Source organism: Anolis sagrei, chromosome 3, assembly GCF_037176765.1.
Source record: "Anolis sagrei isolate rAnoSag1 chromosome 3, rAnoSag1.mat, whole genome shotgun sequence".
NCBI lineage: Eukaryota > Metazoa > Chordata > Lepidosauria > Squamata > Dactyloidae > Anolis > Anolis sagrei.
Genome location: NC_090023.1, coordinates 20,038,866 through 20,065,881, shown reverse-complemented (window position 1 = coordinate 20,065,881; position 27,016 = coordinate 20,038,866). Strand labels below are relative to the sequence as shown.

Sequence of the window (27,016 nt, the reverse complement as noted above, 5' to 3'; positions counted from 1 at the left end):
TTTCCAGGATACCCTGTTAGGAATTGTGGGAGTTGAAGTCCAAAACACCTGGAGGGCCAAAGTTTGTCCGTGTCTGGTATAGATGCAATTTGAGAAAGAGTGACTCATTTTGAATCATTTATGTAGAAACACAATACGTCTCACCTTCTTGGGAAAGACAAAACTGTTGCTCAGTCAGTGTTCCGGAGCTGTTAATTCTCAATAAAACACTTGCTGGAAAATGTTGACCTGCTCTTCTTTTTTATGGTGTAGGAACCAATTCATACCGTGGCCATGTTATTCATACTTATGGTTCAGTTTTTTTCTGTTTACAAAAGTAAAGGCCAAGAATATATCAGCATCATTGACTGAGGAATGCTCAGAAGCATCCAAAACTTCTGAAAATAGAGCCCCTAATGCTGCAGAAGGCATGCTTGCAAAGCACTTTTCCCTGCTTGAAGCACAGCACGTGCATTATCTAGCTGCATTCCTTTTAACCTTGACAGGTAAGCCAATATTTTCAAAATCTTTATTATAGGAAGTGGGGCAGTGGGGAGATTGCAGTAGGGAGAATATTTTTGCCTAAGGCCACCTAGTGAATTCAAGGTAGAGGTAAGATTCACAGTCTCTGACATTGTGTTACACCAGCATTTATTTCCAGTGAACATTCACATACTTTTTAGCTTCATGGGACAATACTTGATAGTTCCATAAAACAATGACAAAATGCATCTCCTCAGTTAATTTATTGGGAGACTAGCCATCCCCTGTCACACGTTGCTGTGGCCTAGTTTGTATATATGTTTTGTGTGTGTATATATATGCGTATATGTGTGTATATATATTTGTGTATGTGTGTATATATATGGTTTTGCGCATGCGTTGTAATGTAGTGGGGGGTTTTTTGGCTTTTAAAAGTCTCTTCTGCTGTGTTTTTCAGTGTTTTTATGAGTGATGGTCACTTGTTGGCCTGATAGGTGTATTGTGTCCAAATTTTGTGTGAATTCGTCCAGTGGTTTTTGAGCTATGTTGATCCCAAAAACGAACATTACATTTTTATTTATATAGATAAGGAAAGGCTAATCCACAGTGCAAATACATAGTGTCTCCACAAAATGTATATAGCCTTGAACAGTGATGGTGACTATTTAAAGGTTGAATAAATACACGTATATGAAAAGAATAAATGTTTCAATAAGGATTCAATCGGAGGTAAAAAAAAACCAACAACATTAAAAAAATCCCACACCTTGTGTGACTGTGGAGCAGAACAGACAACTCTGCATTTGTATGCTTGCCAACCTATGCCCTGCTTCATGCACAGAGGAAGAATTGTTGGAGGCTACAGACAATGCCATTGCTGTTGCCCGTTTTTGGTCAAAAGGTATTTAGCCGCCTGCACTCCTTCTATTTTTATCAGTTTTATACTAATTTATGCAATGCTTTTGATACAAAATAAATAAAATAAATCAGAGGTAGAAATTGCGTCGTAAATTACAGTATAAGGGATTCAAATTATCACGCCCTGCACAGAGCAGCACGTTTCCGTCGGTCATTAGCACAGCAAATTAAATTACCAGCTGCAAAAATTCTTGTCAATTGAAAGGTTGACAGCTCAAGCCCAGGTTGGGGTGAGCTTCCACCTTCAGCCCAGCTTCTGCTCACCTAGCGGATCGAAAACAGCAATATGAGTAGATAAATAGGTACCGCATTATGCGGGGAGGTAATAAGATGCACCCATAAGGGCATGCAGGAAATTCAATCAGGAGAGCGTCTAAGGACAACAAAGCTCCTTGGCATGGAAGATGGAGCAACAGCACTTCCCTGTGGCTGGACTCAAGCACAGCCTCCAGATGCCAAAGATGGAAAAAGATGGGAAAGCCTTTATCTCTGTTTATGTATTGTCTGTCCTTGTTAATTATATAACTGCATTGAATATTTGCTGTATATGTGTTCTGTAATCCACCCCGAGTTCCCTCGGTGAGATGGAGCGGAATATAAATAAAGATTATTATTATTATTATTATTATTATTATTATTATTGATTTCTGGCATTGTTGAAGAACAGAGTTGTAAAATGTAAAATTAATATGATGTGTGGGAATGAATGGAAGAATGTATGGAGTTAATAATTTTGGGAGCACCAGTAAAATATTAAGGCCTGCAATGACTGGACTGTAATTAAAAGTTGCTAATAAGAACAGAAAAGTAAACTCTGATAAGAATTGGGACAGTGATAACAGAAATGTTTACAATGTTACGAAGGAAATCAACATAAGATCAATACCAATCAAGAAGAGTCAACATCTGGCCAGGAAACTGATGTCTATCGTTAATTTACAACTTTGGGACTACATAAGCGGAATATTCCTATAAAAGACTCAGTCTAATAATGCTCAAAGTGTGGCAGACCTGAGGAGTCTGTTCCACCCGCTATGCTCTGCTCCACGGGAAGGAGAGAGAGGGTGTATGTATGGAGAGTGGCAGATTTGCACGGGAGTAGTCTGGTCACTTTGGGGCTTCTTTCTCAAGGGAAGAGGAAGAAATGTGCTTTTAGTGTCCTAGATTTTGTGCAGGGAGTCAGGTTCTGCTGTATGGAAAACAAAGATCTGGTCCTTGGCATTGTTCTGAGGGAAAGAAAATTTGGCATTTTGGCGTTTTGAACTTATGGAACAACTATGCATTTACAGGCTGCAAGAAAGCAGGGTCTGGCCTAACAAGTGCTTCTCCAAGGTTGGAGAATATTTGGGTGCATGAGGATGAATGCATGTACATGTAGAATCATAGAATCCTAGAGTTGGAAGAGACCTCATGGGCCATCCAGTCCAACTCCCTGCCAAGAAGCAGGAATATTGCATTCAAATCACCCCTGACAGATGGCCATCCAGCCTCTGTTTAAAAGCTTCCAAAGAAGGAGCCTCCACCACGCTCCGGGGCAGAGAGTTTCACTGCTGAACGGCTCTCACAGTCAGGAAGTTCTTCCTTGTGTTCAGATGGAATCTCCTTTCTTGTAGTTTGAATGTTGAGTGAAAATGTAATTCCCCTTTGTTTGTTTGTTAGCCATGTAACTGTAAGTTGTTTGTGAATCCACCATAGTTGCATAGAATCAGTATGTCCGTATGTCCAATAACTTCTTTGTCTAAATGTTTTTCTGTAATCTGATATACCCCCTCACACTAGAAATTGCAATAAAATGAACCTATGCTTCAAAGCTATTGAAAAGTCATTCATGACATTTTTAAGGGTGTGTGTAAAAAAAAATTCCAGAATTAAAATCTACTAAGGATGTATTCAGGGTTTTTGGAACACGCTGTATTTCTTCCTTTGCTTCTATGAAAGCCATGCGGAAATAAGCAGGTGTGGTTGAACAAAGGCATTTTACCAAGCCAACTGCTGACCCTGCACAGCAATCATCAAAACACTTCAAGTTTCACGTGAGAGAAAAAATGCAAAAAAGCCATTCCAGATTCATAAGTGTGTATATATTTTGGGGACATGATGCATTTAAATCCTTACAATAAAAGAGACCATTTGTCAGACTGGTGGGGATCGCAGGTGTATTTTTGTCAGCCCACATCACAAAGTGTCCCGGGGTTTGATCCTGGGATCTTCAACATGGAAAACGAGTGCAATACGATGGAGCTATGCCCCTCTTATTAACAAAGACTAGTTAACACATTGCCTTCAATCTTGACAACAGGTGCATATACACAAGGCATGGGCAAATTTCAGCCCATGATTTACACAGTATAATTAATGTTGTTTGGCACCACTTTAACTTTTGTGGCTCAATGCTATTTAACTATAGCAATTTTAGTTTAGTGAGTCGCCATCACTCTTTGCAGAAAAGGCTACAGACCATGTAAACCACAGAGCATTGAGCCATGGTAGGTTAAAGTGGTGTCAAACTGCATTAATTTACAGTGTAGATCTACCCTAAAAAAAATATTGCCGGAATTAAAGTAGCTGAGCTGCCAAGAAACCTTATTTATGAATTGTGAACATGTGTTAACAGGACATCACAAGAGTGACCGAAGTACATTGCTTCCAATGTGCACCAGGATCGATGTGATGTGCATACTGTTGCACATCAGTTCTATTATATGTCTGTCCTATTACACATTGTTGTCACATTGTTGGGTCCACTATGTAGCAATGCAACAGCAACTCTCTACTGAATATGGACATTGCAGAATGGCCCCTTTCTAATCCATGTTGCCGTAAGTCCACTTATGAAGATGCAACTCCCAAATAGGATTCTGGCCGATGTCTTGGAGCCCTTTCCAACCCTTGAGTAGTATGAAGAAACCCAAAATCTTTTCACCACTGAAAAGTCAGTAACCATATTTTCTTACAATCTATACCAGTGTTTCTCAACCTGGGGGTCGGGACCCCTGGTGGTGGTGGTGGTGGTGGGGGCATGAGGGGGTATCAGAGGGGTCGCCAAAGACAATAGGAAAACACAGTATTTTCTGTTGGTCATGGGGGTTCTGTGCGGTAAGTTTAACCCAATTCTATCGTTGGTGGAGTTCAGAATGCTCTTTGAACTATTAATCCCAGCAGCTACATCTCCGAAATGTCAAAGTCTATTTTTCTCAAACTCCACCATTGTTCACATTTGGGCATATTAAGTATTCATGCCAAGTTGGGTCCAGATCTATCTTGTTTTCGTCCACTGTGTTCTCTGGATGTAGGTGAACTACAACTTCCAGACTCAAGGTCAATGCCCACCAAACCCTTCCAGTATTTTCTGTGGGTCATGGGAGTTCTGTATGCCAAGTTTGGAACAATTCCACCATTGGTGGAGTTCAAAATGCTCTTTGATTGTAGGTGAACTATAAATCCCAGCAACTACAACTCCCAAATGACATAATCAATCCCCCCCAATTCCACCAGTATTCAAATCTGGGTGTATAAGGTATTTGTGCCAAATTTGGTCCAGTGAATGAAAATGCATCCTGCATATCAGATATTTATGATTCATAACAGTAGCAAAATTATGACGTAGCAATGAAAATAATGTTATGGTTGGGGGGTCACCACAACATGAGAACTGTATTAAAGGGTGATGGCATTAGGAAGGCTGAGAAACACTGGTCTATATCTATATTTTCAAATACTCTATATACATATTTTAATATATTCTATATATGCATTTTCATACATTCTAGTCAAAACAGTTCATGTTTTCCTCATAATTCAGAAACTTTTGTGTTTCTCAAAAGGCTTGACATGATACTGAAGGCTCAATCAGCCAACTAAAGCTGAACTCTTTCTTTTTTACAATAGTTTTAATATTTTATTTGGTCATAATTTTTTTCTCAAGGCTCATGTAGCTCACCCATGTTACCAGAACATTGGTTCATCACTGGTAATGCACCACAATAAATACGTATCGGAAAAGCTGAAGATTAGGAACGCATTGGAAAGTATTGCTTCACAGGGAGTTTTTGGAGGGAGAAGGATTGCGTGTTGTCGTCGTGACTCTTTTCTTTTTTTCAGGTATTAAGTGGACATATGAGGAAGAATGCTTTTGGCTATGTGCGTAACGAGCCAACTGAGGCACCTCACAAAGTTTGTGATGCCGTTGATCAGCAACATGAAGAGCCCGCTGACACCTCGGGCGATGTCATGGAGCAGAGCGGGAACGGCACCCAGGACGTAGAAAGGGAAAGAGAGAATATCCACCAGGAGATTCAATGGGACGCACACAATCCTATAGATAACCATGAGAACTCTGTAGATATTCCTGGCAAGGCCGTTCATTATGTTGACCAGGACGTGGATCAGGCTGGTGAAAACATGCATCAACACCGAGGCAATTGTCTTGAGGAAAGTGCACAGCCCTGTGATAAGCATGTGCAGGAGAGTCGAGAAGATGTAAAATATAAATTTCACTATTTGGACCACCATGTAAATTGCAAAGGTCAGAAGTCTGCATATAGGGGTGATAACAAAGTAAAACAGCTTCTTCATAAAGCCACACTCCTCCTCTTTTGGGGCTTGGTGTGGCATCGGCAAGGACTTCTTGGATTGTAGCGCTGGTTTTTCAGCCTTGATCTTTTTGACAGATTTCCCCACCGGCTCTAGTTTCTTGGGATCATGTCTATCTTGGCCGCAGTTGTTCTTGAACAGTCGGGTTCCTTCTGGAAGTTTCTTTTCGAGCTCTTCCAGGCTTAGATCTTCCAAACGTTTTTCAGCAGCTGCCTGTTTAATAAATCCCATTGACCAGGTGTTAGAGCCATCGTCGCAACAGGCCGCTAACCACAGAGATTCAGGGATTGACACTTTGTCGTTCACTTTGTGGGAAGAAGGAATGGCTCCTGAAATAAGGTACAGGTCCTTCCCATTTTCACAGTGAGGGGCCAAAGCACGGCTCACAAGGTTCTCGATCTCCCAATGCCAAACATCCTGAAGAGGTGGTTTCACTGGGAAGGAATTGGTCAGCGAGTGTGTGGCTAACTGATGGTCATCCTTCTGGAGGAAGCTGGGATTCAACTGACCAGCCTCATAGCCGGAGTCTACGTAATCTGAAGTCAGGGCCTGGTTTGTTCCTAAATTGTTCACCGAATCGGCAACCTCGGCTTCAGGCATCATCCCTGCTAAGCCATTTTTCTGATCATCAATCTGAAACAAAGAAGAGATGCACATTCAGTTAAACTGAGAACAACAGTCTGGATCTCTATTTAGAATTGGAGCAATTTCCTGAAAAAGACTCAGATTACAAAATAAACAAATGATTCTAAATTCTGATGTTATTGGCAGAAAGTAAGAAATACAAATTCAGCTGATCTGTTGTAAATTTAGCCTAATTAACTCCATTTTGACAAGATTTGACACCTCACCCATGACCTGCATTGTTTTGCTGAACTTTGCCATTTGGACTGCATTTAAAAAGGAGCCCCGCGTGGCACAATGGGTTAAACTCTTATGCTAGCAGGACTGCTCACCAAAAGGTTGGTGGTTCAAATCCGAGGAGCAGGGTGAGCTCCTGTCTGTCAGCTCCAGCTTCTCATACGGAAACATGAGAGAAGCCTTCCACAGGATAGTAAAACATCCAGTCATCCCCTGGGCAACATCCTTGCAGATGGCCAATTCCCTCACACCAGAAGTGACTTGAAGTTTCTCAAGTCACTCCTGACACACACACAAAAAAACTGCATTTAAAATATTGTAATCACGATATTATGTGCTCAGGCTATAGTGCCAAATTCTGAGAACATCCTTCTAAACAACAAACAATCTCTGATAATCTCTTCTCAACAAAAGTTTGCTCTAGGTACAGTCAGGCCATTGTATGCTAATCAAGGTGGTCAGTTGAAACATTCACAGCTAGCCCCAGCAGACAAGAGTCCTTTGTCTCACCCTGGTCATTCCACAGATATATAAACCCTTTTTCCTAGTTGCAACAGACTTCACTACCTCTGAGGATGCTTGCCATAGATGCAGGCGAAACGTCAGGACAGAATGCCTCTAGAACATGGCCATATAGCCCGAAAAAACCTACAAAAACCCAGTGATTCTAGCCATGAAAGCCTTCGACAATACAATCTCTGATTACATTCTGTACTGGTCACATAGACCTTAAATGTGGATTGCCACATATGCATTAGATATTGCTCATTCTTTTTCTATGTATCTGAATTGCTATGAAATATTGATCCCTGAAATAAACTTTATCTGTCTTGACCAGGGCTACAAACAGGATGGGCTGACAGCTCTGCTGGGCTTCCTTTGGTCAAAGTTATTATTTGTTGTTTATTGATCTTTCTGCTCAGTTTCAGGACTCAGCTTCATATCACACGGGGGAGGATACTATGGGGCTGATATTTCAGTCCTACCTACAGTGTTAGCATTTCTCCTGAAGGTTTTAAAAACATTACTATAATTTAAAATCGTGGTTGTGGAACCAGGCCTTTGGGCAATCAGGTTAAAGGACAATGGATAATATTTGACTATGGCTTGGAAGTGGATTTGGATAAGTGAAGCGGAGTTATCATTAGTATATGACTAGATAAGTAGCCACCAGACTGGCAATAGCTAAATGGATTGTAAGTATACTGCTTAATTTTATTTTAATGTTCATGGTTTTAATTGTTATTTTTGCTATTGTATTTTATGACGGCATTGAATTGTTGCCAATTGTAAGCTGCCCTGAGTCCCCTTAGGGGTTGAGAAGGGCACGGCTAAAATGTTCTAAATAAATAAATAAAATTAAACTGCACTCAAGTTTTACTGCTACTATTGAAGCCTGCAATTTAAACAGGAAAATGGAGACTGGAGGATCATATTTTGGGAAGTGTGGCATATTTTTATCTTTAGACCATTTGCTGGGACTACATATATACTAGTCATGTGCGCAAAATTCATTTAATTCATTTAATTCATTTTTTTTCATTCATTTCATTCATTTGGAGGCATGGAATGGGAAGAAAATAAACTTGACATGAAAGCATGTGGGAGCTGGTACCTGCTCCAAGTCTGCTTTCCGGCATCACAGTTATAGAGGAGAGAAGAGGGATTGCGCTTAGGATCAAAACTATCCAGCTCCGCTGCCTTTTCTCACTGCAGTTCCCCAAGGAGAGCGTGCGAGTGGTGTGCAGGCCCAAAGCGCCCGTGCCCGCCAGGGCCTGTAGCCAAGCACCTTTTACTTGGCTGCAGGCCATGGCAGGTGCGGGCGCTTTGGATCTGCACGCCACACACACATTCTCCTTAGAAAGAGAGTGCATGTGTGGCATGCAGACACAGAAAGCACCCACACCTACCAGTGTTTTTCTGGGCCTGCATGGTTATAGAGCAAGACTGCCAGCTAATGCAATGGAGGTCAAGCCCCAGCAAGCAGCCAGCGAACACAGTACATCCCAGCCCTGCACCAAGGATCCCACCCTAGCTCCGATGAAGAGACCTCAGCAGTGGTACAAGGTAGGTTTCCCAATTGAAAGGGAGACATGGCAGCGGAGCTGGCTAGTTTTTCACCAAGAACACAAGCAATCCCTCTTCTCTCCTCTCACAAGCAATCCCTCTTCTCTCTGTCTTGGGGTGTCTTCAGCCTCAGATAGGGAGCCCTTCGACTTTCCAGATGAAGGTGAGGCAAACCCCGATAGAAAGCCTCCTTAAAACACATGCCAGGAAGGGGAGCCTGGGTAGGAAGCCCCCCCACCCCCACCAATTATTTTTTTGACGTGTCAGGAGCGACTTGAGAAACTGCAAGTTGCTTCTGGTATGAGAGAATTGGCCATTTACAAGGACGTTGCCCAGGGGACACCCGGATGATTAGATGTTTTTATCATCCTTGTGGGAGGCTTCTCTCATGTCCCCGCATGAGGAGCTGGAGTTGATAGAGGGAGCTCATCCACCTCTCCCCGGATTTGAACCTGCGACCTGTTGGTCTTCAGTCCTGCCGGCACAGGGGTTTAACCCACTGCGCCTCCGGAGTTCCCACCCCACACCAATAATGAGCCAAGAGAAAATGGCTATTTTGGCATCAAAAAGCAAAAACAGATATCTGCCCTCCTGATTTTGGGAGGGTCCTTTAAAATGGATGAATCGGGGGGCCCACCGAAAGCTAGGACACAAAACGGATCAAGGTTTACCCTGAATGCACAAGACTAATATAGACACAAAAATGCAAATAAAACAGAACTGAAGAGGATAGAGTTCAACTTCTGGTTCTCAAAAATGAGCCTTTCTCTTTTTCATTGTTAAATAGTACACACTGCCCTGAGATCAATTTAAATGAGAAAAATACATGCAATTCATCACTTTTTTTTGTCAGAACAATGCCCGAGGAAAAGTTTTCCCACTGTTTCAACTCATTAAAACCTAGCATTGAAAATCTGCACCACACGACTAAATTCTTCAAGGAGATGGACTGGAACGTATGAAACCTAAGCCAACATATATTAGTAAGCCTCAAAAAGTTCTGCTTCCCATCCACACCCTTTCTTTCTGCTACTTAACATTTATTAGTCAACATTGTTTCATCTCCATCCAAGTTGTAGTTAATCTATGGGTTTCTCTTGGGCCACAGGAGGAAACAAAAATGCTGAACGAAGAAGGTCCTTATTTGAATTTAACCTGAGTTTTGCCATTTTATATAAGGGACATTATTTCACAACATCATTGTATATAATGAGACTTGCGCATCCAAAGATTTTGGTATCTGTGGGGTGTCCTGGAACCAAACATCAACAGATACCAAAGTCAAACTTTTATGTTTAATATACACCTGATAGCTCCACAAACTAAAACTGCTTTTGTGCTGAATCACTTGAAGGAATGTGTCTGCCCTACATAAATTTTCTAGGAGTAGGATATCTCTCCCAATGACACTCTTAAGAGTTTAATTGTGTGTTTCATCCAGGTATGTGTCAAGCCCTGGTTATGGAATAGTTCAACTGTGCACAGAGATAAGTGGAATGCCATAAGACACAACACCTCACCTGCACAAGCCTCCACAATCAAGGACTGAATGTTTCATCCGTGACGCAGAAATGATTGGCCTTAATTCCAAAACTATCATTGAAATATTCCATGCTACTTGTTGTTATGGGACCTCAAAACTATTCTAATTTATGGCAAACCTATCCTATTGTTGACAAGGTTTATTCGGAGTAGGTTTGCTAATGCCCTCTGTTAAGGCTGAAAAAGTGTGATTTGCAGAGTGGCTGAGCCAAGATTCGAATGCTGGTCTCCGAGGCTCCTTAATCAATGATCCAGTCACAACACTGCTTTCAGAAATATTAAAAATTAACTAGGTATATTAGATTACAAAAATGTGAATCGAGTACTGAAAGATACAATGATCAAGTACTGAAAGATACAAAGATACAAGTCAATATAAGCAGGTGTGCCTGTAGCTTAGCAGCCATCAGTCTGAGGGAGTCCTCAGTGTGAGAAGGCCTCAGTGTGAGGTAGGCTTCAGTATTAGTACTTTTTAACTTTAATTATTACATTTGGCCCTGCCATTGATTTTAATTGCATCATTGTGTGTTGTTAATGTCATTGCTTTGTTTTTTGAGTTATTTTGCTGTTGTTGTTGTTATTGTTTTTACTATTGTATTTGGGCTCGGCCTCTTGTAAGCTGCACCGAGTCCTTCGGGAGATGGTAGCGGGGTACAAATAAAGGTTTATTATTATTATCATTATTATTAGGCCCCAGTATGAGTAGGCCTGGTGTGAGAAGCTTCGGTGAGAGAAGCCCCAGATTGAAGGCCATCATGTGTGAAGGTTGCTATGTGTAAAAAGCTACTCTGTGAAGCTCCTGTGTAACTTCGGTGTGAGAAGAGGCTCTGTGAGAGTGAAGCTGTTTATCTGCATAAGAAAGAAGCCCAGCATGGAAGCAAAGAAGGAAGTATAAAGAACCCTGTTTGTGTTATCGAAACCTTTCTTCCACCCTGGACATTCCACAGATATATAAACCCAATTTTCCTGGTTTCCAACAGACCTCACAACCTCTGAGGATGCCTGCCATAGATGCAGGCGAAACATCAGGAGAGAATGCTTCTAGAACATGGCCATACAGCCCGGAAAATCTACAACAACCCATAATACAGAACGTTGGATGAATGAACATTGGATAAGTGAGACTCTACTGTACAGGCAACAATTAGATGCCAAAAACACACATAATAAAAACCTAAGCACCAAAACAACCGTTAAAACATAATAAAGCCTTACAACAATTTATTTAAAAGAACGCACTCAAATATCGTAGTCCGTGGCCATTTCAATCTGTCTTTTCATCTTTTCTTATTGCACTGATAGATTATGCGTTTAATGCATAGAGCTAATTTTCACTGATTAATTACTCATTGAATACCATGGAGCTGATTTCTTATCAGTTGTGCTGAAAAGGGCATGCCAAGGTGGTGCCGTGTCCAGGCACTGAATGAGAAGAACTCTGATTCAATCCCCACTGAGTCATAAACTCATTATAGCTCTGGCCAACCTGGGCTTGGCCTATTTCACTATTGTTGTGAAGATACAAAGCGAGGAAGAGGTAAGCCATGCATATTACCTTAATCTCATGGAAGGAAAGACAGACTATAAACATAATAAGTAAACAACCTAATGAGTGAAAATTGCATGTGTTGGCTAAATATAGGCGAAACGCCCTTGTTTGTGCTGTTCAGTTGTAAAACAAACTGCCTCTGGAAAGGATGGACAAACCTTCACTGCGCATGTTTCAGGAGAAGCTGAACACCCCTGCTGTATTGAGAAAGGATAGCCCTATGTTGGAATGGCATGCAAGGTTGGTTTGAATGAACTCCGTCTTTTCGTTTATTAGCATGTTCAAACGTCACAAACCTTTTCTCACAAAAAGCTAGATCATGCTGGCATGGCCCTTGTTCTGATCCCCCTAACAGCACTCTGCAAACATAGATTGTGCTATCTGCTGACCACACCATCTTGTAGATAACTCCTCCCAACCCTTGTTTTGCCATTTGTAGCCCATGTCACTACTTTTTTTTGTTACTGTAAGAACTTTTCATGTTTTTGTTAGTACTCCAATGGGTGGTTGTGCAGTAATGTGGTTCCAAATTGCCGTGTACTCTCTATGTCTGCCTTCATCATAAATATAGATGAGATGATAAATATGGATATTGCAATTCCCAGTTCTAGAAACATGAGTTTTTGCTACTAGACAGTGGAGTAGTTTGTTTATGTTATGTTATTTATTCACTTCATTTTTACCCCGCCTTGCTCACCTGACAGGGGACGCAAGGAGGCTTACAAATTCCGGCAAAATTCAATGCCGCATGGACATAACAATAAAAGAGATTAGAACCATATCAACAATATAAAGTGCCAAGTCTTGATCTCATACTTCTACATAATCACAATCAAAAGTGGGCATCCACAGCCAAAAAGACAATTGTAGTTAACAATGCAAGTCTGTTAGCATATGCATGGAAGCAGGTGTACACATGAAGCAGTGAATTATTCAAAAATATCTCATCAGTTTCTCCCCCATAAAGGAAATTTTATACAAGAGAAACCAGAATAGGGCCGAGGATATGCTGAAATTTATCCACACACACACACACCTATCTATATAAATAAAAATGTAATGTTCATTTGTGGGATTAATGTAAGTCAAAAACCACTGGACAAATTGACACCAAATTTGGACACAATACACCTATCAGGCCAATGAGTGACCATCACTCATAAAACATTGAAAAACAAAGCGTAAGGGACTTAAAAAGCCAAAAAAGCAAAAAGATGCTACAGCACATGCGCAAAAACGACTCCCCTGGCAAACAAAACACACAATAGCATATCCACACTGTCTTCCAGACTACAGCTCACAGCATCCCCTAGACCAGGCCCTTTAGGAAAGGAGGATGATCCAAATGCACTTCTTCCAAGCTCCAAGCTTTCTTCTCCTTGGATTTATTTGAAACCATCGCAATTCCTGCATATTTCCAATTTCCTATTCCTGGACTGCAACTCCCAGAAACCCTCCAGATAGATAAGATAGAGAAGGAAGAAAGGGGAGAAAGAGGAAGGGAAAGAAAAGGGGGGAGGAAGGGAAGAGGAAGAGGAAGAGGAAGAGGAAGAGGAAGAGGAAGAGGAAGAGAAGGAAGGAAGGAAGGAAGGAAGGAAGGAAGGAAGGAGAGGGGGGGGCGAAGGGAAGGAAAGACGGAGAGAAAGAAAGAAAGAGAAAGAGGGAAAGTTGGCCACAGCAACACATGGTGTGTACAGCTAGTGTGTGTGTGTGTGTGTGAGAGAGAGAGAGAGAGAGAGAGAGAGATGAAGTGAATGGGACAAAAAGGGGAAGAAATGGCTAGACAGTTGGGAGCCTCTGTGTCTGCTTTTCAGAAGTTGAAGGGCCATAGTTTGGGTCAGGGAAGTGGAGCAGAGACAGCAACAACTGACTGCAACACATGGATTCTACCAATCTCACTAGTGACTTATTGCACCACTGTCAACACGGGAACAAGGCACTTTCAAGTACCTATTCACAGGGTTTCTCGTGCATTAAAAGATACAGCCAATGACATCATTTGAAAAGCAGCATCAACATCCAATGTTAAACAGCTGCAAATATGCACCCTATCTGTCATGTAATAATCTCTGGAGGTTCCTCGCAGCTCTCCCATTCTGTGATGCTACTGTGCTGATTTCCACCTCAACTGCAACTCAACTGTGTTGTAACCCTGCAGTAGACTATGTTACTGTTCTACTTCTTAAGGATGCCATGCCTAGATGGAGCACCTCCAGTTAAAGAAGCATCTTGGCAATGCCCTCCATGCCTTTCAAGTTGATGACGAAGGAAAGATATTCATGCCACTCCCAAAGATGCTTGGGTTGCTCCAGCTGCTTAGCAACTGGCTGGCTGCACTGAGATTGCCTGCACCCACACTGTTGTCCCACCTTTCTCTCCAGCCCATGCAACACCAACCTGCTTTTAAGTTTAATTAAAATAGACAGCAGTCTCTAGAGGGAAACAATCTGAAATGAAGACCTCATTTTTCCAATGCATTTTGAAATCTCCGGGATTTTGTTTTATTAAATCTTTTTTGATGTGAGCTCACTCCAGGGCCTCTTAACAGGCAATGCTTCATGGCAAAACTGACAGCTTGGAAAAACAAGTTGAGCATCCTTTATCTGGAAATCTGAAATAATCCAAAATTATTCAGATGAGTAGTTGAGATAGGAATCCTTTTGTTAGCTCACAGTTCAGTGTACACAAACAAGCTATAGTTGCAAGGGCTGAGAAGCCTCCAAAGGCATTCCCTCAACTGATATTGCAGGTTATAGCGAGTACCATGACCATGAGTAGCCCAAATGCTGCCAATGTCCTCCCCAAGCACTATGGCCCAACACCCAAGGCATGTTTTCATTCAGGGAGAATTTCATCCTAGATTTGACATGTCTCCTCCAATACAGGCAGGCATCCCAGGGTTCCTTGTGTGGAATTTGCATGACCCCACCCACTACATCTCCCATAACCCTCTCCTATCCTTTCCTATAGCACACAGAAAACACAGAGGAACTGATCAGCAACTGAACAGACTGGAGGGGTTTGTGGGACTGTAGTCCACCCTGCATCAAGGCAGAGCACTGTGACCCCTTTCAATAATGGATCTGGAACACATTTGGCACACAGAACCACCATGGCCAGGAGTTGTAGTGAATACTGGCTGGGTTTGTGGGTGATTGCCCTGGGAATCTGGGAGTTGTACTTCACTCTTATCCAGAGAGCACTGAACCCAGCTGATATTGGATCTGGACCAAACTTGGCACACAGACCCAACTTTGAATAATGGCAGGGTTTGGGAAAGATTGGCCCACAATTCGGGGAATTGTAGTTCACCCACATCCTTATGCATTTTTTACTGGGAGTATTCATAAGAAACAGGCATTTCCAAATCCAGGAGAAGACACTTCTGGATATGTTCATAGGTAATATCAGTCTGGACTGGAATCACCAGCAAATGTTTTTCAGACCCCACCTCTCTTGTTTCCTATCAGAAATTGAATATACAGTAAAAAATACTTAAACACTGTACAGAAATGCAGTGAATCAAGGGTGTTTGTGCCTTAGTTCATTGCAGAAAGGCAAAGGAGCTCTCGGTACCCAAGTGATTTGATTTCAGGACTCTTCCTGTATATTGAAATCTGTGGATGTTCAAGTCCCATTGTACCAGCCTCTGCAACAGGAGCCCCTCATGGTGCAATGGATTAAACCCTTGTGCCGGAAGGACTGAAGACCGACAGGTCAGAGGTTCGAATCCAGGGAGAGCGCTGATGAGCTCCCTCTGTCAGCTCCAGCTCCTCATGCGGGGACATGAGAGAAGCCTCCCACAGGGATGGTAAAACATCAAAACATCCAGGTGTCCCCTGAGCAATGTCCTTACACGTGGACAATTTTCTCACACCGGAAGTGACTTGCAGTTTCTCAAGTCACTCCTGACACGAAAAAAAGCCTCTGCAACATCAAAAAATGCCCGATAGCGGTACCAAGATTTGTCTATACCCCACATTTTCCCCCTTGGTTCTGCTTACTGTTGGAAAGCAGATCCCAAGCAAATTCTAACTTAAGCAATATATGCCCAAAGAAAATACATGTTCCCCATCACTGATATAGAGGCATCAGAATACAGCTAAAGGTCTCTTTTTCTCTTGCCACTTTTATTATGTTACAGGATAGAGAGCAGGAGAGGTTATTCTTTGTCTGCAAATAGCAGTCCTTTTGTCTTGCTCATGTTGTCATTAAACATTTATATCCATTACTCTGCTAAGAGCCAGAAATGTTGCATGTTGAAAGACTAACATGTCCTTAAGTCTCTAGGAGAGAAAGCATGCTTTTTGCATGCAGAAAGATTCAGGTGGAGAACAGGACACATGTCTGCTGAAATTAATATGGCACCCGCCCCAGCCTTGTAACTCACAGATTCATTGGGCAACAGCAAGAATTCTGGAAATTGCAGTCCAACTACTCTGGAGGGCAATAGGTTAGAGAAGAGCTTTAAGAAACACTACCCACCAATCCCTGACTTCTATATTCTATAGAGGGATGCGGGCACCTATACATGGGGGCCAGGACCATTATGGCAACACCCACTTTGCTAATGACTGCAAAATAGATTGAGACATCAAATTAGATGCAGCCCTTGGAACATGAAAGCCTCAAAATGACCTTCATCCAAGCCAGGTTCACATATCATTTAGGCTTTCTTGGACTCCATTACTGCACACTTAGCGTTCATTCACACACATTGCTCAGCATCTCCTTATTTGCCTACTGGAAGCTAAATATGTGAACTGACTCCACATTTCTGCATTATGGAACTACTCCAAAGGTAAACTGGTTTCACATTTGAGCTGTTTTTCACAGCTGATAGTTTGCATTCATACATGCCTCCTGGATGCATCTACACTGTAGAATTGGTGCATTTTGACACCACTTTAACTGAGCTCCATGCTATGCAGTCACGTAGTTGGAATTTTACATGGTCTTTAGCCTCCTCTACCAAATAGCGCTGGTGCCTTGCTAAACTACAACACCCCTTGTCATCTGATGCTGCAGATATCAAGTGATGAGCATTCATGTTTGAACCAGACAATTTCATAAAAGTGTGCCAGAAAGGCAGCCTTGAGTCAGTCACTGTCTCTCCACTTGAAGGTTAAATGCAAAATAAGCAACACAAAACAACTTGGGAATGACAACAACAAGAAAACATGTTACAAAACTAGCAAGGAATTTCTCCTCCTCCTCTTCCTTGAGCCCTTAATCTGAATTTTAGCTGTATGCAGCAGAAAGGCTTGTTTCAAAACACTTCACAGCCAACGCTCTCAGCGGTGACACTCCTTTCCTACTTGGAGGGCAGATATCTCTGGCATTCATCCTTCTCCTCCAGACTGATACAAAGGAGAACTCCACCCCATCTGATGTCAAAGTCACCAGCCACCAGCAATGCCCAGAGAAAGCATACTGACATATTTGCTATCCATTCAAAAAATATTTTGGGTTTGTTTCTTCAACACTTATGCCTCAAGTTACATTTCCTTTAGCGAACTCTGCCACTGTCTCCTGTAGCAGAAGTAGTAGTAGTAGTAGTAGTAGTAATAATAATAATAATAATAATAATAATACTTTATTTGTATTTCACCCTATCTCCCCGAGGGGACTCAGCATATACAGAGACACAAGGCAAACATTCAGTGCCCCAAAACAATGAAACACAGACACACAGATAAAGCAAAGAGCCTGCATTGTACATAGACACCTCCAAGTTTATGTGGCCGGCATGATTGCATGGAGCACCGTTTACCTTCCCACCGAGGCAGTACCTATTGATCCACTCACATTTGCTAGGTTGGCAGGAGCTGGGGCTAACAGCAGGAGATCACCCCATCCCTGCAGATTTGAATCCCTAACCTTCCAGTCAGCAAGTTCAGCAGCTCAACAGTTTAGCCCTTTGCACCCCTGCAGCTTCCTTATGTCAAAAATGGCCCAGTGTATTTGGCTCAGTGAAAAACACACCAGAGTAGAAATACAACTCTTTTTTATTTCTCTCTGGGAAGAAGGTGAAAGGGAATATTTTCAAAATTAATTCAAAGCTAGCACTACAGCAGCTACATATTTATACACTATCGTACAAACATCAACAGAAAAGGCATCCAACCCACCTTGCTTCCCATATCTTTGGACATATATATTAATGTTCACATCCCATAATAATCAGTGGATGGACATTACCATAGCAGAATGATTTTTAGCATTAAAAAGAGCTCTAGACTGCTATACTCCAAAATCTACGTGTTAATTGGGTGCGTTCACATTATTTGGTATCTTCTGCCTGGTATCAGTTCCTAAGTTCTGCTATCTGGATTGTCTAAGAAGGGAGAACAATACGAACCACCCAAGGAGGTAGAACTAGAATTGCCACTACTTTGTACAATTAATGCAGCTTGACACCCATTTCACTACTATGGCTCAATGCTCTGGAATCCTGGGAGTTGCAGTTTGCTGAGGCATGAGCCTGCTTTGGCAGTGAAGGCTAAAGACTTTGTAAAATGACAGCTTTCATTATTCCATAGCATTGAGTCTTGGCAGTTAAAGTGATATCAAACTGCATTCATTTCACATCCTAGGGGAAAATAGCTCAGGCTCGTTGCTGTGGTCTCTTCCCAATTATTAACCCCATCGAATGCAGTTACATTCCCAGCTCGGCATCAACAATAAACCACTCCACATACAGGAAAGGCATGTGAATGTGTATGCAGGCAAGGAAGTTAAGTGGGTTTATCACTGTGGAGCATTTGCTAGCCTTGGTGAATGGTGAAGGGCGTCATCATAATCAGGCTGCAAGGCCTGGATGCTCTCCCCAACAATGCATCTTTTGCAGACTCTCTGCTGAAGATGCACCAGGCGGACACAATGGGATATGTTTGTATGTGAAGTCAGGCTGACGTTTGCCCTCTCTCTCACCCTTTGCCTCCCTATTCATTCTGCTTCTTTTTGTATTAGAGTCAGGGATTGTTTGCCTGCTGCAGAGGTCAGGGCAGAGATTGGCACGAAACTCCTCTTCTCCCAACGCTTGTAGGCAGCAGTGCAAGAAAAGCCCGAGAAGTGCCTCTGAAGCCCATCTGAGGACTGGGAGCATGGGAATATTACTTGTTTTGGGACTATATTTTGAAGCCCATCTGAAGAGCATGGGAATATTACTTATTTTGAGACTATACCTCACACAATCTGCCCAGTATACAAACTAATAGTGGAGCGATGTCATAAAATTACAAAATAAACTTTACGTGAGATTTGAGTGTTACAATAGGATTCTGCAAGTTATTGTTGCTGTTATTTGCTATGGAGTGAACTTCAATTTATGATGATCCTATGACTGAGTTGTGCCGATTTACAGCCATGGCATCTGTGAATCAATCTATCTGCAATGGTACTCCCTTTTTTCCTACTGCTTTCTACTTTGTTATTATTGGTCTTTCTAATGAGTCACACATCTCATGATATGTCCAAAATATGACAGCTTCAGTATAGTCACCTTAGCTTTTATGAAGAGTTCAGACCTGATTTGTCCTAGGACACATTTATTTGTCTTTTTAGCTGTCCATGGTATCTGCAGAACCCAACTCTTCTCCAGCATCACATTTCAAATGAGTTTGTTTTCTTCCTCTCAGCTGCTGTATATCAGCCTGTTCAGCCTGTGATTGCGTCTGATGTTTATGATGGGAATGGGGATGATGTTCCTGATGGTGGGCCTGGGTCTGTTGGCAATGGGGATGAGGGTGTGACTGGGCCTGAGTTAAGCTCAGACGAGCTGTCTCAGAAAGCTGTCCCAGGAAGAACCACAAGGTCACATTCCTGGGAGAGGCCCTTCACAGTCTTTCTCAGAGCAACTGTCCGAAGATGATTTGTCAGGTGAAGAAGTAAATGAGAGTCAAGTTAATGAGAGTGTAGATAAAAAGCAAGGCTTTTATAAACAGAGACAGAGTGCTCAGGTGCAAAGAAGATCAGTTCATTTACAGCAGTGGTTCTCAACCTGTGGGTCCCCAGGTGTTTTGGCCTTCAACTCTCAGAAATCCTCACATCTGGTATATTTGCTGAGTTTTCTGGGAGTTGTAGGCCAAAACACCTGGGGACCCACAAGTCGAGAACCACTGGTTTACAAGAAAAGAAAGATAAGAAACCTTTATCTGGTGGTAAAGTCAAGAGAAATGCTTTCCTTTCAGTTTTGGGATCTGGAAAAGCCTTATATTGATTCATGGGAAAGAGCTGCCTCAGTTGGGGCAACGTTGGAATTTCATGCCAGCCTTGCTTTCAAGTGTTCTTAGTTTAATGTACCAAGCTTTTGCCAAGCTCCTGTTTTGTGTATTGGATTTCATGCTGCCTTGTTTCATGGATTGTTGTTCCCATGGATCTTATTTTGCCTTGAAACTCATGGACTATCCTTTGTTTTATGAACTTTACTGGTTTTGCTAATTTTACTGCTTTTCCTACACATGTTCATCAATAAACTGCTTGCTGATTTTACCAAGCTAGTGTGGTGTTTAAAGTCAGAGGTGTTCCTGCTCTGGTATAGGGCATCAGTTTTCTTGACTATCCAGCTTTCATACCCATACACAAAAATCAGAAATATTATCTATGATCTAACTGATTCTGACTAGATTTAATCTATTAAATGTTACATTTTCCCCTTTGGGATCTTGTTGGGCTCTCTGGAAGCTGCCCTTCAAGTTCTCATCTTCTTCTAATTTCGTGACTACAGTCTGTTTTCTAATTAGTGACTGAACCACAAGACAGAGAATCTTCAACTGTTTTAATGTTAGGTTTCAAGTCAAACATGGAAACCCACAGGGCAACTTTGAGCAAGTCACTCTCTCTCAGCTTTCGAAGAAGCCAATGACAAACCTCCACTAACTAACTCTTGGAAGGAGAAAATTCTCATAAGTCAGAATCACCTCGAAGGCACACAGCAGAAAAAAAGGGAGGGGGACAATCTCATCCAAAAGCCAATGCTGGAAGCCTGCATGATGTACAGCTATTTCCAGGGAGGATCCATCCCTGGAAAGCCTACACGGTGGCACAATGGATTAAACCATTGAGCTGCTGAACTTGGTGACCAATCCAATTTGAACCCGTGGGATGGGGTGAGCTCCCAATGTTAAACCCAGCTAGGGATAGGCAGACAAATATCAGCGTGCTGGAAGAAGCAAGGACCACCAGCATTGGATAGACCAGATCAGCTCTAGTTTCTGATACAGAACATATGCCATCCAGTAGTCTCCATCTGCTCACTCACAGAAAATCATATTTAATGAGCCTCGGCATTATAAGAGGGTTTTGCAGGATCAGTCTCTCTCGTTGCAACACTGTGGTAACGATGAGGCTGCGGACCATATTTTCGCAGACCACTGGTGGTCCATGGACCACAGGTTGGGAGCCACTGCTTTAGAGGAAACTGGTAATAGATGTTTATTTGTACTGTCAAAGGCTTTCATGGCTGGAATCACTAGATTGCTTTGCGTTTTCTGGGCTGTATGGTCATGTTCCAGAAGCATTCTCTCCTGATGTTTCGTCTACATATATGGCAGGTATCCTCAGAGGTTGTGAGGTCTGTTGGAAACTAAGCAAGTGAGGTTTATATGTCTGTAGAATATCCTCACAACCTCTGAGGATGCCTGCCGTAGATGTAGGTGAAACATCAGGAGAGAATGCTTCTGGAACATGGGCATACAACCCTGAAAACTCACAGCAACACAGTTTATTTGTATTTCTAGAGTCTTGCTTATCCAACATATGATATTATTATTATTATTATTATTATTACTTTATTATTATAAGATAAAACATTGGATAATAAGGAGGGATTAAGGAAATGCCTCTGAAATGTCAAATTAAGTTATGGTTTTACAAACTAAGCACCAAAACATCATGTTTTACAGCAAATTGACAGAAAAAGCAGTTCAATACACAGTAACGTTATGTAGTTATTACTGTATTTATGAATTTAGCACCAAAACATTGCAATGTATTGAAAGAGATGTGGATCCAGGCGGGAGGCTGATTATGTTGGATAATACAGAATGTTGGATGAGTGAAGGTTGGATAAGCGAGACTCTACTGTATATAACATCCAACCACAGTTGCCCCTCCACATCTGCAAGTCTGAGTTTTGCAGATTGGTTATCAGCATCTTTTATTAAAATGTTCTCAGGTTATCAGTATATTTTATTAAAATGTTCTCTCTATGAATTTCCAGGTTCTCTAGCACAACCCTATGATGGAAGTTGACTGTGGAGTTTTAGGACCTATGGGTTCCTAAAAAGAAGTCATCTCCAGGAATCTCTAGGTCTTACAGTGCAATTATGTGGTCAACATTTGGTAGAAGTTGAGCATAGGGTCATGTTGGAGGATCAAAAGATTCCAAGGGAAGTGTTTTATAATGCAATTGTTTCCACTTTTGCAGGGATCTTGCACCCCTAACTCCAACAAATGTGGAGGGCTGGCTATATCACAAGATTATCTTCTATGCAATATAGTAAGATAACATTCCTTCCTCGCTCTATCTACTCAAAAATTCTGAAAAGGTGGACCATATCTCCTTGAGCCAATGAAACATGACCTCTAACAGATCTTTAGTAAGCTCTGAAACACGTTGGCTTGTTTAAAATGAAAATCTATTATTCTCCATCCATTTTTGCACATGGCTTTTTGAATCAACGTATCACGAGATGATACTCGTGATAAGCGGATGAATTTAATTAAAATTCCTGCCGCCCTGGTCATTTCTGACATTGTGGAATCTACTTCCTTCTCATGCTTCATAACCATTTCCTCAACTTCCTTAATTCAGTGTATCTAAAACACTTTGCTCAATGTATCACCGCAAGCAAGATCCCTATGGATGAAGTCATGGAGAGGTGGGGAATGGTGCGATTTGAGAAAGCGTCTTCAAAGTATTTTTAAAATGATGCCAAAAAGCGGCACTTTTGTAGTAGCATTTGACTGGTAAAATGCCTCACGTACACTGTTTTGTCATTGGTGGAGTTCATAAAACTACAAATCCCGGCAACTGCAACTCCCAAATGTCAAGGTCTATTTTCCCCAAACTCCACCAGTGTTCACATTTGGGCATATTGAGTATTTGTGCCATGTTTGGTCCAGATCATTGGTCATTGTTTGAGTCCACAGTGCTTTTTGGATGTAGGCTTTTGGACAACTCCAAAACTCAAGGTCACTGCCCACCAAACCCTTCCAGTATTTTCTGTTGGTTATGGGAGTTCTGTGTTCCAAGTTTGGTTCGATTCCATTGTTGGTGGAATTCAAAATGCTCTCTGACTGTAGGGGAACTATCAATCCCAGCAACCTACAACTCCCAGATGACAAAATCAATCCCCGACAACCCCACCATTATTCAAATGTGGGGGTATTGGGTATTTGTGCCAAAATTGGTCCAGTGAATGAAAATACATCCTGCATATCAGGTATTTACATGATGATCCATAACAGTAGCAAAATTATAGTTATGAAGTAGCAACAAAAATAATGTTATGGTTGGGGGTCACCATAACATGAGGGACTGGATTAAGGGGTCATGGCATTAGAAAGGTTGAGAACCACTGCTTTACCACATCAAACCCAAGGTAGAGTCAACATGATGTGATGGTTTGAGTACTCCATTATGACTCTGAAGGCACACAACAACCCAAAATTCTTCTGACATTGCACACACATGTTCAAGAGACTCCAGATGGATGTAACACAGGTGCAGTGATGAACAAAGCACATGATCATCACCAAAAGCGTGAAGCCATTTCAAAACAAAGCGTTGCTTATTGCTCAACAAGGGCTGAATAATGAATTAGGCAAGGAGAGCCTTGAGTCTGGATCCTTGCTCGCTCGTATCACCGGCATGATTATTTTCCAATACAATCTGCTTCACAGGATTCCTTCAAGTATAAGGTGGAGATGCCATTGAACAGACCTATCCTTCTCCTTAGGTGAGGCAACTGCCTCAGGATGCAGATGTGCTGAGGATGGCATTTCCCTCTGGACCACCTACAATATCCTAATATCTTGGAGAGAAGTATCGTTTTGTCCTTCGCTTCAGGCGGCAAAATATCTTAGCTCAGCTTAACCTACAGTCTTGGATTTAAATGTGGAAAATGTGAAACCGCAGGATGTGAGAAACATGTACCTGTGTCTGAGCATGTCATTTCCATGTCATAACTCGTTCTCCCTGCTTTCTGATTGTACAGTATACAAGAAAATGTGCTAGCTAAATCTGGACCAGTTGTGTTTTTTCTCTCAACTTAAAACTACCTCACAGGACTGTTGTGAGACTTAAGATGAGAAAGAAGAGCCGGGTCATTCTACTCGTAAGCAGAATATAAAGGTATCCCATAAGAAATAGTTCTAAAACAATCATTTATACAAAGGATGTGTCTATACTACATAACAGTTTGTCTTTAACTATTTGGACTCAATACTATGAAATCATAGGAGTTGTGCTGTACAAGGAGTTGTGCTTCTAGGACCGGGCTGTGGCGCAATTAGCTGAGAGCTAGCTGCATTAAATCACTACTGACTGAGAGGTCATGAGTTCAAAGCCAGCCCGGGTCAGAGTGAGCTTCTGACCATTTGTCTAGCTTGCTGTCGACCTATGCAAGCCGAAAGACAGTTGCACCTGTCAAGTAGGAAATTTAGGTACCACGTATGCGGGGACGCTAATTTAACTAATTTACGACACCATAAAACCTTCCAGCAATGTGCAGAAGAATGAGGAAGTACTCCATCAAAGGACTCGGTGTCACAATGGACAGTGAAGTGGCAGCTCCCCCTGTGGCCAAATCCAACAGGAATCCAGCATACCTCATGAAGCCAGAAAATCTTGGGCACGGCTGGAATGTTAAATTGCCTCTGTGTCTGTCTATATATGTTGTATGTCTAACTGGCATTGAATGTTTGCCATGTATACATTGTAATCCACCCTGAGTCCCCTGTAGGGTGAGGAGGGCAAAATATAAATACTGTAAATATATAAAATAAATAAGATCTTTAACCTTCTCTGCTTGTGCTTCATTAAACTATATTTCCCAGGATTCCATAACATTGAGCCGGGGCAGTTAAAGTGGAGTCAAATTGCATTGATTCTGTAGTGCAGTTGAACCCACAGACATTAAAAATGTAAGATTTGACACAACTGCTAGTTTTGAGTTTGGTTTGTATTTTGCGTTTGTATTTTCCATATATGTCCTTCTACAGTGTGACAGAAAACATGCCTCATGCAGGTATTTGGCCTAAAGTCGAGACTTTCATCAAGTGATGAACCACGATTTGCCATTGAAGTTGGCATGAAAAATCTCAGAAACCAGAGCTCTGCATTGAAATGCAGCATTCTGCCTGTCACACCCACAGAAATCATAGAATCATAGAGTCGGAAGAGACCTCATGGGCCATCCAGTCCAACCTCCTGCCAAGAAGCAGGAAAATCGCATTCAAAACACCCCCGACAGATGGCCATCCAGCCTCTGTTTAAAAGCCTCCTCCAAAGGAGGAGCCTCCACCACAAAAATCTAAGAAGAGCTATTGCAGCTGCCACAAATGGTCACATCGCTCTTTCAAAGTTGACAAGACGCCATCGCATCCGTAAACAATTTTCATAGAAACCTGGACCCTTCCTGTCCTCCTCATGTAGAATGACCAAGTGCCCCTTACTATAAGGGAGGTCCCTCATTTGGAAATCTTGTCCCTTATAGGACTAACAAGCATCCCTTCTTATAACCCTTGTTTGAGAACTGGAAAGCTTTCCTATATTTATATTGACCAAATAAGTCAGGGGGCCTGGGCCTTTCGTGAAGACTGAAGCTATGTGCATCACAGAATATATGGTTGCATACAGTATATATTAATTTTTCAAGAAACGCACAACTCAATGAACAAAATATTTTCATTTGGTAACTTGGTAGCAGAAAAACCCATGAACAATAAACCTTATTGCTGTTTTGTCATTGCTCCCCATTCAGCATGGTGTGGTGGTTTGAGCATCGAACCTAAGCTGCATCTACACTCTAGAATTAATGCAGGGTTTTTCTCATGTCAGGAGCAACTTGAGAAACTGCAAGTCGCTTCTGGTGTGAGATACCTGGCCGTCTGCAAGGACGTTGCCCAGGGGACATCCTGATGTTTGTTTGTTTTTTTACCATCCTTATGGGAGGCTTCTCTCATGTCTCTGCATGGGGAGCTGGAGCTGACAGAGGAAGTTCAACTCGCTTTCCCCAGATTCGAACCAGTTCTGCCAGCACAAGGATTTAACTCATTGCACCATCAGAAACTCGTTGACCCCTCTTTAAACTGCCATGGCACAATGCTATGGAATTATGTTGTTGTTGTTCATTCGTTCAGTCGCCTCCGACTCTTCGTGACCTCATGGACCAGCCCACGCCAGAGCTCCCTGTCGGCCGTTACCACCCCCAGCTCCCTCAAAGTCAGTCCAGTCACTTCAAGGATGCCATCCATCCATCTTGCCCTTGGTCGGCCCCTTTTCCTTTTGCCTTCCACTTTCCCCAGCATAATTGTCTTCTCTAGGCTTTCCTGTCTCCTCATGATGTGGCCAAAGTACTTCAACTTTGTCTCTAGTACCTTTCCCTCCAGTGAGCAGTCGGGCTTTATTTCCTGGAGGATGGACTGGTTGGATCTTCTCGCAGTCCAAGGCACTCTCAGAACTTTCCTCCAACACCACAGCTCAAAAGCATCGATCTTCCTTCGCTCAGCCTTCCCTAAGGTCCAGCTCTCACATCCGTAGGTTACTACAGGGAATACCATGGCTTGGACTAGGCGGATCTTTGTTGCCAGTCTGATGTCTCTACTCTTTATTATTTTATCGAGACTGGACATTGCTCTCCTCCCAAGAAGTAAGCGTCTTCTGATTTCCTGGCCACAGTCTGCATCTGCAGTAATCTTTGCACCTAGAAATACAAAGTCTGTCACGGCCTCCACGGTTTCTCCCTCTATTTTCCAGTTGTCAATCATTCTTGTTGCCATAATCTTGGTTTTTTTGAC

The 27,016-nt window shown here is 42.1% G+C and overlaps 1 protein-coding gene across 1 annotated transcript in view; it reads right to left on the bottom strand.

Annotated features, from left to right (window-relative positions):
* Positions 1 to 3,439: 3,439 nt before the first annotated feature.
* The window catches only part of ENDOD1 (endonuclease domain containing 1), a 30,670-nt gene continuing 7,093 nt past the window's right edge, over positions 3,440 to 27,016 (bottom strand). The window contains exon 2 of the mRNA XM_060771090.2: positions 3,440 to 6,606. Coding sequence (XP_060627073.2) covers positions 5,485 to 6,606 — 1,122 coding nt within the window. The 3' untranslated portion in view covers positions 3,440 to 5,484. The remainder of the gene's footprint in view (positions 6,607 to 27,016) is intronic.